Source organism: Lipotes vexillifer, unplaced genomic scaffold (genome assembly GCF_000442215.2).
Source record: "Lipotes vexillifer unplaced genomic scaffold, Lipotes_vexillifer_v1.1 scaffold479, whole genome shotgun sequence".
Classification (NCBI taxonomy): Eukaryota; Metazoa; Chordata; class Mammalia; order Artiodactyla; family Lipotidae; genus Lipotes; species Lipotes vexillifer.
The window spans coordinates 2,715,456-2,730,841 of record NW_006796443.1 but is presented as its reverse complement, the minus strand read 5'-3'; the positions used below and the strand labels follow the sequence as shown (position 1 = coordinate 2,730,841).

The following is a 15,386-nucleotide window of genomic DNA, read 5'->3' as shown; positions in this document are numbered from 1 at the left end:
GAAAGCACTGGGATTCGGGAATGACATCTCAGCTTTCTTTCTCCAGAGTGGCTGGAAATCTCCTGGTTATCTGACACTTGCTCCCTCCCACGTAAAAGATCCCCACAGTGTCGATGTTATGCTCCTAGAATTCCATGGCAGCCTCTCCATTAGAAAGTCAAGTTTCAGGGAGTCCTTCATAGGCGGTTTGGAAGCAGGTCTACTCTTGAACTAGTTTATTACAGCAAGTGGGGCTGGCCTGGTGTCCTGAAGAGAGGGCCCACTGAACAACTTCCAGGAAAATTCCGGTACATTACAAAGCTCCAAGCGCAGTAAAAGTGTGGGTCCCTATATAGATTTTGTTGGAAATAGCCAACTGGTTGACCAGGAGAAGGGAAATTCCAGTGCATGTTAGTCCATTAAAATGGATTAAATGCACATATCTCCTCGCCTTGCTTATCCTTACTTTCATATTTGAACAAATAGCATTTGTTCAAAGGGAAAAAAAACCCAAGAGCCGTGAATAATTTAAAGGTTGAGATTGATTTCAAGGTCTACATCAAAAGCCAGCAGTTACCTTCTAGCTTTGTTGGTGGTCAGTTCTGCCAACGTTTGTTTAAGTTCTAACCTTCCTATCTCTGGCCTTCACCCCAGGATGGGCTATATGTAAATATAATCAAATAGGCATTGTTTCCATCTGAGCCTTGGCATAAAGTGTCAAAGGGCAGCAATTAAACCCAACTATGAGTTTGGGAGGTATGGCATCCATTCACTTGTACTTTGGATTGTTTTTTCACCTGTGACAATGGATGTGCAGTTTTCAAAGATGTTAGATGAGAGCATCCTTTAAACTGGTGGGGCACCTAGGGCTTTCCCTTCCTTTCTGGGCCAGCTGGATAGATCTCATTCACTATATATAAAGAAAGGAAAAAAAAGTTCAGTACAGGTGAATCATCTCATCCTTATGTCATTTTATTCTCATATCATCCTTATCTCATCTTTATGTCACCTCTCAACCTATCCATTGGGCAGAAACTCCCCCAAGTTTCCCAACTGAGAGACCTTCAGGTTTTGATCTTCCTTGCTTTTTAAACATTTATACGTCAGAGGAACTCCCCGCAGGCCTGCCCACATTCAGGTTTTCAGTTATGAGCAAAGCTTGTTGTTTCAAAGCTCAGAGAAGAGCTGTTTAAAGTTGAGGAAGTGTGTTCCACAACACTCAGTTATTAATGTGCATGCCAGGTTGATCAATTGTCCATGCCTTGTTACAACACACACACATCTGATGAAAATTTAAACGCTCCATGATCGTCCCACTCTGTTAATTTCCCAGCACACTTCCTGGTAAGAGAGGAGAGAGGGAAGGGAACAAAGTGGGGAAAAGGCAAACGGGAAGCAGAAGGTGATGGAGAAGGACTTAGTAATATTGATTTAAGATTATGTGGGGCTTCCCTGGTGGCGCAGTGGTTGAGAGTCCGCCTGCCGATGCAGGGGACACGGGTTCATGCCCCGGTCCGGGAAGATCCCACATGCCGCGGAGCGTCTGGGCCCGGGAGCCATGGCCGCTGAGCCTGCGCGTCCGGGGCCTGTGCTCCGCAACGGGAGAGGCCACAGCAGTGAGAGGCCCACGTACCGCAAAAGAAAAAAAAAGATTATGTGCCATAAGTATTAGCAGGATGGAAAACTAGAAATTGTTGAGTGTCAGAGCTGGAGGGGACCTCAGACCCTCATTGGCCCAAGCCCCCTCATTTTATAGAGGAGGAAACTGAGGTTCCAAGAGCAGCCCTGATAGGCCCCTGTCATTTAGCAATTTATGGGCAGATTAGAGCCCAGGACTCTTGGCTCCTTGGACAGTTCGCTTTCTCTGTGTGCGTTGTGTTGATGAAAAATGGAAATGATCAGAGGAGGATAAGTATAAGTTTATAGTTTACAGGTGGGTGTGAAGCAGTGTGCTGACATCACACTGAATATAAGAGCTGCTACCTGGTCAGAAAACAAAGTCTTTGCCGCTAGCGCGACCCTCTTTCCCCCCTCCGCACTCATACTTCCTCCCCATCCCTTGTCTGAAGCGTTTCCCCTCCTCCCCAGGCCAGAACCGAAGCTCCTATCACGCCTCCTCCATGAATCTTTTCTGTCTGTCCTACGCACAGCCAGCTCGCTCTTTCCTCCCTTGTGTAGCGCTTGTCGGTACTGTCTACTTGGGCATTTGATTATTCTTTTAAGCATCAGGTTTGGGGTTTTGGTTTTTTCCTCCAGCAAGATTTTAGGCTGAGCAGAGACAGAGACCGTTTGCTGTTCTCTTCTCCCGCCTCACTGCCCCACTTTCAGGCAACATTCTTGCAAGCACCTCGGTATACAAATACTGGTTGTTGAGCGTATGTCACAGGTGGAAATGAAAGTAGTATTGGAAATTGGGCTGGAACCTAATATCTACGAAACACATTCTAAATGTTGGTTTGGGGGGGGTAAACCGTGATCTTAACTGGCTTTGATCTAATATACCATTCTCCTTAAAAGTGAAATACATAGAATATACTTTAGTTAGTTGAGAATTTTGCAGAAGTGATATTAGAGCACTGTCACTGATGTTATTTCAACCTGGAGATTGGGAAGGTTAGAACGATCATGCAGATTTGTTTTGTGCATTTATGATAGGAAATGGCACCAACCTCATCTTAGATCTCGAAAAAAGCCGACAGTGGAGAGTTGTGAGCCCAGCTTGACCATAAATTAGCCAGGTGACGTTAGGAAAGGCCTTGAAGCTCCTTAAGTCTTCGTTTTCTCATCTCTGCGGTGAAAGGGTTTGACGAGACAGTCCCCTAGGCTCTCTTCCCACTCTGAAAATTCGGCTGTCCTTATCGTATATCAACACCTTCGACCCTTGAACATCTCTGAATGTCTGCACACAACAAGTACCTGCCGGGATGTCAGTAAGTCCGGAGCTGATCATAGAACGGAGGATCAGATGACACTCTCCGTGCCCGTCTGGGCTCTGCCTGGCTGCGGAGGTTACATCTCCGGGCAGTACTGTAAGTTTTAAGCCACTTTTGCCCCCTGAGAGTGTGCGTGGCCTCCTGCTGGTGCTACAGATGCGCCAAAACTCGTGTCAGAGAGGCTGCATCTTCATCTCGTCTACCACGTCCTCAGCTGTTTTCTTGACTAAAATCGTAAAAGCCTCAGGCGTTTGAATGAATGATGAAACTCATCCACAATATTTATTGGGTCCCTATTAAGTGCCAGGTAGAGCACTGCGTGCTGGAGTGAAATGTGAGGGGTGTCTGATCTCCCTGTAAACGTCGACCCCCGTTTCAGGCAGATTGGCATCGTCGTCCACATTTCTCCTGCCTGAAAAGCTCTTTCTGAAATCATTTCCTTTTTAGGCACATCTCAGCTAAACTCTTTGTTTTTTAATTTCCGCTAGGGGAAATTTGGCTCCCACGTCCCTGCTGTCGAAAAAGAATTTCATGACGTGTTAAAATGTTTTCCCATGTCTGTGGTCATCATCGCTATCGTGCATCCATGGGAAAAAAATTCCCCATGACTGCCTTAGCGACTCGGCAGGTCTTCTATTTCTCCTCAAAATTATACAGATGGCTGTGTTCGCCAGTGTTTTAAGTGCTGTAAACATAATTTTCATTAAAAAAAAAAATACCTTTTTGTTCTCAGGGACAAATTGTCCAGAGAAAATACCTTCTATAAAAACTTCCAAATCAAGGATGGGCACAGAATTTTCTATTTCACAGGACAGCAAAGCTGATGGCAGAAGATTCTGGAAGCCTGCCAGAACCGAGTTGAGCCTTTTTTGGTATCAGCTTTCAGCCTGCATGTGTGTGTGTGTGTGTGTGTGTGTGTGTGTGTGTGTGTGTGTATATATGCGCCCTCCCTCCCTCTCTCTCCCTCCCTCCCTCTCTCTCTCTCTTTCTCTCTCTCTCTCTCTATATATATACATATATATATATGTGACTGAGCCAAGTAATACACTATTGATATTTGCATTTCTTTTAAAATTTAATGATAGCAAAATATGAGAGAGCAATTAAGTCTTATACTGTGGAACAATAAAGCATTGTAGAAGGCTAGATTTCAAAAATTAACATGTAAATGTTGAGTGAAACACAGAAGTTCAGGAAATACATAACTCCTGGGAGCTAAGGATGAGTACGTTGCTACCTTGATCCCAGCCCAGTTGTAGGGACTTGGGGAAAAAAGCCACTGCCCAGTATCAGGGGAGGGGGAGGGGGCTCGTGTGAGGAAACAGTCTCTGAGCTACTTTGGAAGGAATCACATGTGGAAAAAAAAAAAATCTTTCACGAAAACCTTTCAAAGCCAGGACACTTTCAAGCTAGATCCGAGGAAGAGTGAGGTGTCAGGAAAGTTTCTTGAAGGCAGATATGATGTGTTCTTGACTCTCTGTGCAACTGAAAAAGAAATACCGATTAGTATTTGTGCTCAAACAAAAGAACACTGTCCAGGGAGACTCATGACAGAGTAGCCACAGACAACGTGAGAGAACATCTACTTAAGGAGACAAACTGCTTAGGTGTGCAGACCCCTGCTCTAGCAGGTAGCCTTGTGATCCACAAAGCCAAAAATATATCCTGTCTGTTCCTTCACAGAAAGTTCTCAGACCCCTGTGCCATGGGATGACAGAGGTAGGAAGGATATTCGGGACTGACCCCCTTGACCTTGGGATTCAAACAGGTGGAGGTTTCGCAGGCCACACAGCTGCTTAGAGGTGGAGCTACGGCCTCAGAAATGCAGGCTGCATGACCCTCCCTGCCCGCCTGCGTGCCCCCAGAAACCCCATGCGACTCCTCGACCCCTAAAAGCTCTCCCTCAGCCCCATCTCAAGCTTCGCCTGCTGAGGCTTTTATCCAACAACAGTGATAAGCAAAAGTAGGACAGCACGGATTTTAGTTGAAAGCGTGTGCTGAGCGCGCACCCCGAAAGGAGTCAGTTGCAGTCTGGTAGACAGGTGAGCAGGGGCCCTCTTTCCAGACCCTGGGATTCTTCCTTGCAGTCTTTCACATTCCTGAGTACGCTTTTGGAGAGGGCTCAGTGCGGCTTCCTGCCCCATCACAGCCGCAAATATTTGTCGTCTTTGCAGTAGAAAATTCTGGTCACCTTAACGTTTTGGACCAGCCGTTGTTAAAGCCTTTCCTGCCCGCCTTGGCACTCTCTGCAGCCTCCCTCTCGGCAGTTCTCATACTGGGATTTGCCGGGGCTGCAAGGACCAGCAGCGTCTCTGGATCTTTTTGTCCCCATTGCCTAGTGCAAGGTCTGGCACGGTATGCTCCACAGTGTTCGTAAGACTTTGGCCCATAGTACAAATGCATATACAGATGGGTATAAATGCACGATTTGAAGTTGCACAGATGCTATTTTCCATTCCCAGCTTCACCACTTGCTAAGTATATGACTGGTAATGATACCCTCTCTGTGAATCTCAGTTTCTTTCTCAGTGAAATGGGCATAGTAATAGCACCTGCCTCAGATCGTTGTTGGGGAACTTAAATGAGGTGATGTTTTAAATCAGAGGTTCTCAAACTTCATTATGCGTTGGAATAACCCGGGGACCTTGGGAAAACAGACTCTGCTGGATCGGTGGTTGCCAGAGGCAGAGGTTGGGGGATGCAGGGAAGAGGTGAAGGAGGGCAAGAGACACAAACTTCTAGTTATAAAATAAGTAATTCTAGTTATAAAATAAGTATTGCACGGCCCGACAGCAATAGTTAACAGTACTGTATTGTGTATTTGAAAGTTCTTAAGACAGTAAACCTTAAAAATTTTCATCTCGAGAAAAAAAACTTGTAACCATGTGAGATGACGGATGTTAACTAACCTTGTAATCATTTCATGGTACGTACGTACTGCAAATCATTATGCTGCACACCGTCAGCTTACAGTGTTGTATGTCAGTTATATCTATCTCAATAAAACTGGGGAAAATGTTTTTAGGAAAAGAATCTGCTGGGCCCCACCCCCCAGAGTTTCTGTGCAGTAGGTCTAGGGGCTACTTGCATTTTAATAAATTCCCAAGTGATGCCCACGATGCTGGTCCAGGACCCACACTTTGAAAACCACTGTTTTAAATCATAAAGCATAGTGCCTGGCCCAGTAAGTCTAAGTAATCAGAAATAGCCAGCTACTGTTACCTGATTTTCCTAGCCCCACTCATGGAGTTGATGGTGACCCAGAGGAAAGCAGGGTCACCATTTTGAGGGTCACAAAGGAGAAGGGATACCCAGAAACCAGGTCTCTTCCCTTCCTGCTGGATGATCAGTCTTCACAACAAGCCAGTTACTGATAAAAAGGGCAGTTGTGATGAGCCTGTGGACTTCTTTCCGTGATTCACAATGGAAACTGCAAATGTGGATAGCTCGGGTTCAGAGAATTGGTCCTCATGTAATTCAGGCCTTTTCTTATTGATCAGGAATGGCAAAATTTAACATTTGATTACCAGCTCTTACAAGGGATAGGAAAACAATCTGAAAAACACTTGCGGGCATAAAATGTGAGTGCGACTTGGCAATAGCGCTCAAAAATTTAAAATTCTTACACTCTTTTATATATTTTTTCCACTGCTAAGAATTTCTTATAAAGATATTTAGGTAAGAATGTGTCAGAAAATATGTCTGAGGATGTTCACTGCAGCCTTACTGATAATACACGTAGGACTAGATTTCCAAGATATGTTAAGTAAAAAAGGGCAAGATACAGCACAGTGTATATATCAATAATATTAGCACTTTACGTAAGTAAAACAAGGTTACACATAGTGTACTGTATGTATAACTTTTTCTTTGGATGGATACTCTGTTAACAGTGGTTACCTTTAAAGAGAGACACTGGATGGGCGGTAGTCAGGATGGGAAGGTAGAGTTTTACTTTTCATTTTATTCATTTTTTTTCTTATATACGTATATTACTTTCATTTAGTCAATAGGGATAATCCAGACAGGGTGATTGATTGGATTTTCAAAAGCCTAATAGATGCTGTATATTGTAAGGAACCATTAAAATTATAATAGCTTCATGGATTTTTGTTCCATTACTTTCCAGAATATTTGAACAGATGCATTAATAAGGGTATCTACAGTTCCCTGAAGTGTATTGGGATTTATACTATACAGAGCTTCAAAAGTCACTGTCTGCCTAATATCTTACCATTTACTGGAACAATGTCACCATTTCCTGCTTGCTCAAAATTTGCCAAAAGCACCGTGTTTCTTTTTGTGTAATTTGATCCAGCATGTTTTTCTTCCTATCCGCACCCCACTCCCCAAAAGAACCAGATTTTTGGCCTCATCTAGCCAGGAAGTTCAGAACCGTGGTACGTGCTGGTGGCGTTCTGGCCTCAGGTTTAACAGGGCTGTAATGGATTCACAGGGTTACACAGCATGGCTCTTTTTACTCATCTCAAGACAAAAACCCCAGAATGCCCTTTTTCCTCCTTGACTTGAAATTCCGGTCCGTGCCTCCTTAATGTATGGGTTTGATGGAGTTAATTCTGTTTCCTGGGCTTCCCGCCAGACTCACTGGCTCCTGAGTGAGGACCCAGAACACAAGTGAGGGCGCAGGAATCTCTCTGGGAATCACTCTAGCAGCTTCCTCTGTCGTGTTCAACACTAACGGCTCCTCCCTCTGGCTCTGTCTCACTCCTCTGGGCATCCAGAGGGCCCAAATCACTTACTCCATTCTCCGTTATAATTCTGCAATCCAGGGCCAAGGCTCATCAATCCCACCCTAGCTTTTGGTATTTAAAAACAACACTAAAACGCTAGTGGGGGAACTCAGCTCTTTCATTTGTTACACGCCTTTGAAAATCTCTTAGGAGCTCCTCACAGAGGATTTGGGAAAATGTTATCCCTTAAAGGAAAATAAAATTTCCTCTGAACCCCACAGAGTTAAGGCTCTATCAGGAGCCTAGATAACATTAAAAACAAAACTTCAGCTTGGAAGATTTGTTTGAGGTGCTCTATTTAGGCCGGCCTACTGCCTATAAGGACTTAATCGGTTTCTCCTGATGTTTGGGAGACTAAATGGATTGAAAGCTCTCTCACAGCTGCTTAGCTGGAACAAAAGATGCAGGAGGTGTGGGGACTCAAGACACACACTCAGGAGCACATGGAGGAAAAGGTCTGGGTTTGTTCTTTGCAGGAACCTAACCTTTCTCTTTCATTGCTTCCAAGGCTCTTCTGCCCAGAGCTCAAGAATCAGGGGCCTCGTACCCCCCAGAAGGCTGAGGTTTTGTGCTTGGTGCCCGGCCCCTTCCCAGGGAGCTTGTTTGAGTGTGTTCTGTTTCTGGGTGTTTACCCGGAATGTCCTGTTCTGAGCTTGTGTTTTCTGAGAAGACTGAAGACAAGTGCTTCTCAAGATAATTGATCAAGTTCTCTCTCATGTAAGAAGTCTGTTCTGAAGTCAGCAGATGTCCAGATATTTTGAGGTGAGGGGAAAGTACAAAAACAAAAAAGGTGGTTAAATTACCTAGTCTTAGGATTTTTTTTTGTTGAAATGCTGAAGAATTTACACACATGTGTGTGCATGTTATGTGTATAAGAGAATGAATAATCACTAGTAGGGTGTTCAGTTAATTGAACACAGAGGCCATTAGAGGAGGCTCTAATGTCGTGGTGGCCTAAGTATGCAAACCAAAACCTAAGCCTGTAAATGCCTCACGGTTAAGAAATGGAAACCTAAGGACAACCAGTCACAAATAACCAACTAGGCTTTGAGAGACAACCAAACAAGAATCTTGCTTTGCTTCTGCCTTTACCCTGTAAGTCTCTCCCCAACTCCTGCCAATGGTGCACTCCTGAACACTTCCGGATTGGTGCCGCTTAGACTGGAATCCATTTCTGTTGAAGTGAACTTCAAAAATTTTAATATTCCTCAGTTTATCTTTTAACAAGAGGTTTGTCTCTGCCAAGAGTGGTTAGCAATTTCCTCAAAGCTCTGTTTATCCTCCGCTAATGTTCACTTACACCTGCTGGAAATGTACCAGGGACTCTACTGTGACACCTAAGATGGACATTCCAGCATACTTTAGAAAAATCAGTCGCTTTTAATTTTTTCATTTCTCTCAAATAACCTAATTTAGGCAAAGTTAATACAGAGAATTGTGGGAGGGCGGTTTGCAAGGCATGAAGGGTAGATATTAATTCTCTTACGGAGCGCTCTTTCTGTCGTTAATACTTCCAAAATGCCAAAGTATTCTAACTGCTATAGGCTCTTATGGGGCCCTGCGGCCACCACTCTGTAGACCCCTGGGTGGTGAAGGCCCCAGTGGTGGTTGATGTGAATCTGCTCTGCTCTCAGCTCAACGTCTGCACGCTACCTTTCTGAACAAAGGCCAGTGCCATCTTGTTTACCATTTCTGTCTTCTCTGAGCGGTGAAATAGAGTGTTAAAAGATTCCACTTAGTCACTTCCTGTAGTTTTACTGTGTATAGAATAAGCAGTATGAGCTATACTGGAGGAGTAGTGAGTGGTAGTCAGATTCAGGGACTTGCTCTTTGGTGTTTCCTGCTGCAGTGAAGAGAGTATGGTCTTTCCCTGGGACACCAGTCCTAGCGGTCACCCTGATTTATGGTTTTAAAAATATGCCGTCTTTGAATCACATTCATTACGGCACACTCTTGGAGGTGGTTTTTCACTAATGATGATGAATTCCTGCTGATCCTAGCACTCTTCTGAGTCCTTTTGTGTGCCCAAGATCTTTCATTCGCAAGACAAATGGCTCATTCAGGGACAGTCTGCACAGAAATGAGAGAAGTCAACTGGATGATAGAAATACTGTGCGAGTATTTTTTAAACCTAAGCTGAGTTACACGGTTTTTGTTTTTTGGGGGTTGAGGTTTTTTTTTAACTTGTTAATATGTGGGGGGAAAGTATAAAACTTAATAAGAAAAGTATAAAAGTCATCATATTTAGTTTTGCTTTTAATTAATTATGCTATTGAAAAGAATATAATTACAGGAAATTGAGAATGGCCCAGAAAATTCAAGATAAGTCTCTGAATTCTGACTTCTTTCTGAACTTCCAGTGTGTATTCCGGCTCCCTCTGGATGACCTTCAGGCATCTCAGATTCAGCCCATCCAGAAGTAAACCCCTTATCTTCTTTCTCAGACCTCCACCTGTGCTCTCGGTCTCTGATGTCCTTCTCAAGTTTGAGTCATCCTGGTCTCTCTTCTCTCCAGCCTCACAGCAAGTCAGCCACCGTGTCCCATTGACTCCTTGCTCCTCCCTCCATTCCAGTGCTCTGTCTTAATTCAAGCCTTCATCATCTCTCCCAAACAAATCTTATTCGGATATGCCTCCTCTAGCCTACAGTGTAAAGTCACAGTCTGGCTTGGCAAACACGGTCCTTCCTGACTTATTCCCACCCAGCTTTAGCCCTCTCCCCACCAGCTACTTTCACACAAAGTCCTTTCACAGTTCCATGGCCACCTCTGAACCGGACGTCCCTGCCTTCTCTACTGGGCAAGCATTGATTCATCATTTAAGACTTAGCAAATGTTGATTTCTTTGGGGGTGTTCCCTGACTCCATCTACTGAGTTAGCTATCGTGTCCCCATAGCTGTCATCCATACCTCTCTTGCATAGGATAATTATCTGCTTGTCTTTCTTGCTCCCTAGAGACCATGGCCTCAGCAAGGGCATGGATTTTGTCTTAATCATATATTTCTAGCAATCAGTGTCTTAATCATATATTTCTAGCAATCAGTCAAATGCCTGGTGACTAGGAGGGTCTCAGATGTTCTCGATGGATGAATGAATGAATGGAACTTAAACCCTGGAATATGGTAATAACATGTTCTAAATAACTGAGGCATTGGGGCTTCCCTGGTGGCGCAGTGGTTGACAGTCCACCTGCCGATGCAGGGGACACGGGTTCGTGCTCCGGTCCGGGAAGATCCCACATGCCGCGGAGCGGCTGGGCCCGTGAACCATGGCCGCTGAGCCTGCGCGTCCGGAGCCTGTCCTCCGCGACGGGAGAGGCCACAACAGTGAGAGGCCTGCATACTGCAAAAAAAAAAAAAAAAAACGGAGGCATTTATAGTCAAACAGGGAATATCTGCAAGAGTACATGCCTTGAGTAGATATTAGGGGATCCATTTTTACCCTTGAACCTGTGCAGTCTTTCTTCTAAGTACCTTCCCTTCTGTACTCCAAGTGCATTACTGGTCTCACTCACCTTCCTCCCACTCCACACACGCATGTATGACCACGTAATTTTCTCTTTAGTGTATCCCCTTTATTAACAGCCTTCTCCGATTGATGGCAGAATTTTGACTTCTGTCACCCAGGTAACTCAGCCTCGACCTTTCCTGTCTTCTCTCCTCAGGCCTGGTGTCAGGACACCACAGTTCTTACTCTTCTAAATGATGCTGATCAAAGAGGTCTACTATTAAAAGCAATGAGACCCATTACTCTTTAACAATCCCGTGATCACCACCCCCACCAGATAGTCTCATCAGGCAGTGGATTCCACCATGGGCATTTTGGGCCAAGTGCCCTGTGCTGCCCGTGCAGCAGGCATCTGGAGGCCCCAGATGATCCCAGCCTCCCTGCAGGCAAAGCCATAGGAAGCCCAGGCAGTGGGGCTGAACCAGTTCTCGGCCAGCCACGGGCAATGCATCCGAGCAGAGCCCTGGGGGTCGGCGGTCAGGGGAAAGTCAGCCCTGGGAGCAGCTCACTGTGACTAGTCTGGCAGCGTTACTTCCTCCAGGTGAGGCAGGAGAGAGGAACTGCACGCGCTCAAGGGCAGCGCGAGCTTAGCTTAAATCCTCCTGTTACAGGCGGGTGCAGCAAATTCATCAGGAGACGTCATGATCAAGTTTGATAAATAAGGAGATTTGGAGTTGCGATCTTCTTGAGTTAGAAAATGGCATGTAAAAGCCCCTGCGAAAATCACCCATAGACTGAGGAGTAGGGCTCATTAGTGTTAGAAGATATTTACCACGTAGTAAGTGAAGGGAGTCTGCTTTCTTCCTTTCCTCCATCACACACTTGTTTATTTCTAATGTTTGCAGTTGGGGCACCAGGTGTTGCTCTTCTGTGGGGATTCTTCTATTAGTCTTTGACATTCCTTGGACACCTGGAAGATTTGGAAGAGCTTTGATGTCCTTTTTTAGAATAGAGCCTTGGGAATCACTTTAGAAAGATTTACGTTAAGTAGAGCATTACCATCCTTAAGAAGCTCATTTTGACTGTGCCTTCCTAACTAAATATTTAGGAGTTCAGGTTTAATCGTACGGTTCATTCAGTGCTGTAATTTCCTTAATCCCGTGCCTACTAGATCAATAACTGCTTAAGCAAGATTGAATCTTGCAGATGGTTGACCTCCGCCTCTCACATCCACTACTAAGAGCCCATCCCTTTCCCTGTCTACGTTTGTTCACCACCCTTCAACATTTGATCATGGACGTAGCGCCTCCGCTGGAAGCCACAGAAGTGCTAAATTAAGTCAAAGTGTTTAGAGTTAGAACTTCCAGGGTGTCGGGAGCCAGAGGGAGCAGAGCCTTATGAAAGTTAAAATGGAGTAACAGAGAATGTTATGTGGCCATGATGAACTGCGAAGGACGCCATATGGTGTTGAAATAAGATCTGCATGCGGTGCTGCTGGTTGGGTGAGCCTTGGTCTGTCTTGAGGTGAAGGCAGTGGCTCCCGTTTTCTGCCAGAGGGCTCGAGGGCTGGCTATAATGGGTGCAACAGGGGGAGAAAAGGGGACCAAGGGGTAAAAATGGCCTTGAGACTGAAGGGAGATATGACACAACTACTCATTGCCCCAGCTTGGAACTTAGACACGGTAATGTCTTCAGCAGGCTGCACTGGGGTCCTTGAGATGGAGACCAAAAGCTAAAAAGAGATGTGTTTGGCTCTTCCTCATTCAGCCACTGCCCCCGCCCCCCGGGCTTCACTTCTAAGGCCCCAATCCAGGCATTACTTGATCTGTATATCTATATTTGTGTGTCAACACCAGTGCCTGTATATCTATAGATCTAGGTGTATAGATGTACCAAGTCATATTTTTAGACAAGAGGTAACAAATGCTTGGAAGCAGATGTCCATGAACTTTTCCCAGAACTTGTTTTAACTTAAAGTTATGGAGACAGACATGAAGGGAGACCTCCCCAACCTTGCTACCATGTAAGTACAAAAAGGCACAAATTGGATGGATATTGATGATGTTATTTCTGCTGCGACATCATCCATAGACTCCTAGTGTCTTTGCTTTGCTTCCCTATAGTGATCACAACATAAATTACTTGTCTTGTTTGACTTCCTTGTTCACCAAAGTTGAGCAGATTGTGGCCGTTTTCAACGCTTCTACCAGACAAAAAGCTTGGGACCATTTCTCGAAAGCTCAGCGCAAGAACATAGACATTTGGCGAAAGCATTCTGAGGTTGGTGATTTTATTATTACTTTTTTAACCACCATCACACAGCTGGATTGGCAGGGAATAGTGTGGCTGCAGCCATGATGGTTTTTGTTACAGTGGGCAGTCATCCTGCCCTCACTGTCAGCTCCAGATCCAGCTCAGATTTGCTCCTTATCCAGAAAAGCAGCTGACTTAATGCTTAGAGGACAGAGTGCTTTTCTCCCCTGCAGAGGGAGACAAGCATCTCTCCCATTCATAGTAAAGAGCTCAGAAATAAGCTAAGACACTTTGCCTAATCACTGTGCAAAACAAGAAAAACAGTGTAACGTAAAATAGAAAACTAGTTTTTAAGTTACTGAGTTTCTTTTCAGTGTTCTACAGCATGATGGTGACGGTTTGCTCTTTGGCTAGAAATGGCAAGTATGCCTTTCATCCACATCTTCTCATCCTAAGCAATGTCTTCGTCCCCTGTGCTAGCCAGCAGGTCCTATCAGACCTCTCCCCAGAGCAGATTTCCTCAGGGAAGTGAATGTCCAGGCTAGCCCTGTCCACCCTTCTGCATCAATGCATGTGTGAAGTGTGAGTATCTACCCCAAGGCAAGAGTTCAGAACTTAACCTTCGCTGCCACCTAGAAGGACCAGATTGTGTCATTAGTCATTGGTGGTCCAGCTGTTATTTTTAACTCCTCAGTGTAGTGTACGCTTTGAACCTGTAATTTAAAAGTAAGTATACTGTCTTTGCTTCTTCCTTTTTTTTTTTTTTAATGAGAGAATGTTTTTCATTTGGATGCCTCTCCGCCTCTAGCGTGTTAATATTAAAGTTCTCTAAATGATAATCCCCTCTTTCCAAATCCCAAACTTATAGAAGGTAAGGTTTATTAATTTAATGATTTTGGCTCACACTTGTAAAATAAGTGTTTTATGTAGAGTTTGAGGAACCACAAAGTACTGCAGTATCAATCATTTGGGTAGCATTTTAAGTGCCCATTAACTAATGCTAAATTACAGTTGAATACCAATGGCACTTGATGTAGCATCCATATGCATACCAAGTGAATTCTTTATTATCACTGTTATTATGGTGAGTACTGAATGACTGCACAATAATGGGACACTTAAAAGGCTAGTGCAGTTTATTATTAAGAAGGACATTTTTTATTTTGTTCACAAATACCGAGAAGGTGCTTGGTGACTGATGCAGGAGGTGGGATTTCTCTTTTATTCTTCGGGGGCCAGAAAACCAAAGGATGCTTACCCAGTGCTCTCCCAGACACTGACTTGAGCCCCATGTCAAGGATGATTTTCATGAGGAAAGAGTCCCGAAAATCAGTGATGAAATATATGAATTGAGGGTTCTGAAACACTAATTGGAATCCATAAACTATGATTCAGATTTGGGAGTGATCTGCCTGTGAACTGTTTATTTATTTATTTTTTTTTGGCTTCACATAAAACTAGACATGATTAAAAGAAACATTAAGAGAAGGGCAGGTGGCATGATGCTGAATAAACCCGGGCATAAAAAAGACTGTCGTTAATCTGGGAGTGGCGGCAACTATCCGTTACTGATCTAAATCACTCTTCCTGCCACGTCGTATCCTGTTCCCCCAGCCCTGCCTCCCCCGTGCAGGACCATCCCCTTCCTTGCTGAACAGGACATGCGAAGGCTTCCAGCCTTGTCCCAAGGAAGCCTGCTTGCTTTGCTCCCTACTGGGAGGTAGAAAGGGACACAGCCCAGAAAGATGCTTCTGTAAAGGGTCTTTGTGTCTCCCTGCCACTCCCACCACCACCTCTTCTGATATAGTAGGAAATAGAATTCTAAGTTACCTTTGATTTTCTCTCCTACATGTTGCCCTATTGATTAAATACCAGTTGGCAATTTAACATTGTGGATGATTTCTCAGTTGCATATGAGCTTGGTAATTGGCTTGATTTTTCCATGTTCCTGTGAACAGCATCTGTTAATTATCTGCAGCACCTTTACAGATTTATTAGAGTGTACAAGTGATTTACTGCTGAAC

General features: G+C 44.5%; 1 protein-coding gene across 2 annotated transcripts in view; it reads left to right on the top strand.

Moving 5' to 3' along the window:
• The window catches only part of ENOX1 (ecto-NOX disulfide-thiol exchanger 1), a 309,422-nt gene that overhangs the window by 167,551 nt on the left and 126,485 nt on the right, over positions 1-15,386 (top strand). For both annotated transcript variants that reach the window (XM_007468621.1, XM_007468620.1), the window contains exon 8: positions 13,283-13,389. In XM_007468621.1, the coding sequence (XP_007468683.1) occupies positions 13,283-13,389 (107 nt within the window). The remainder of the gene's footprint in view (positions 1-13,282; positions 13,390-15,386) is intronic.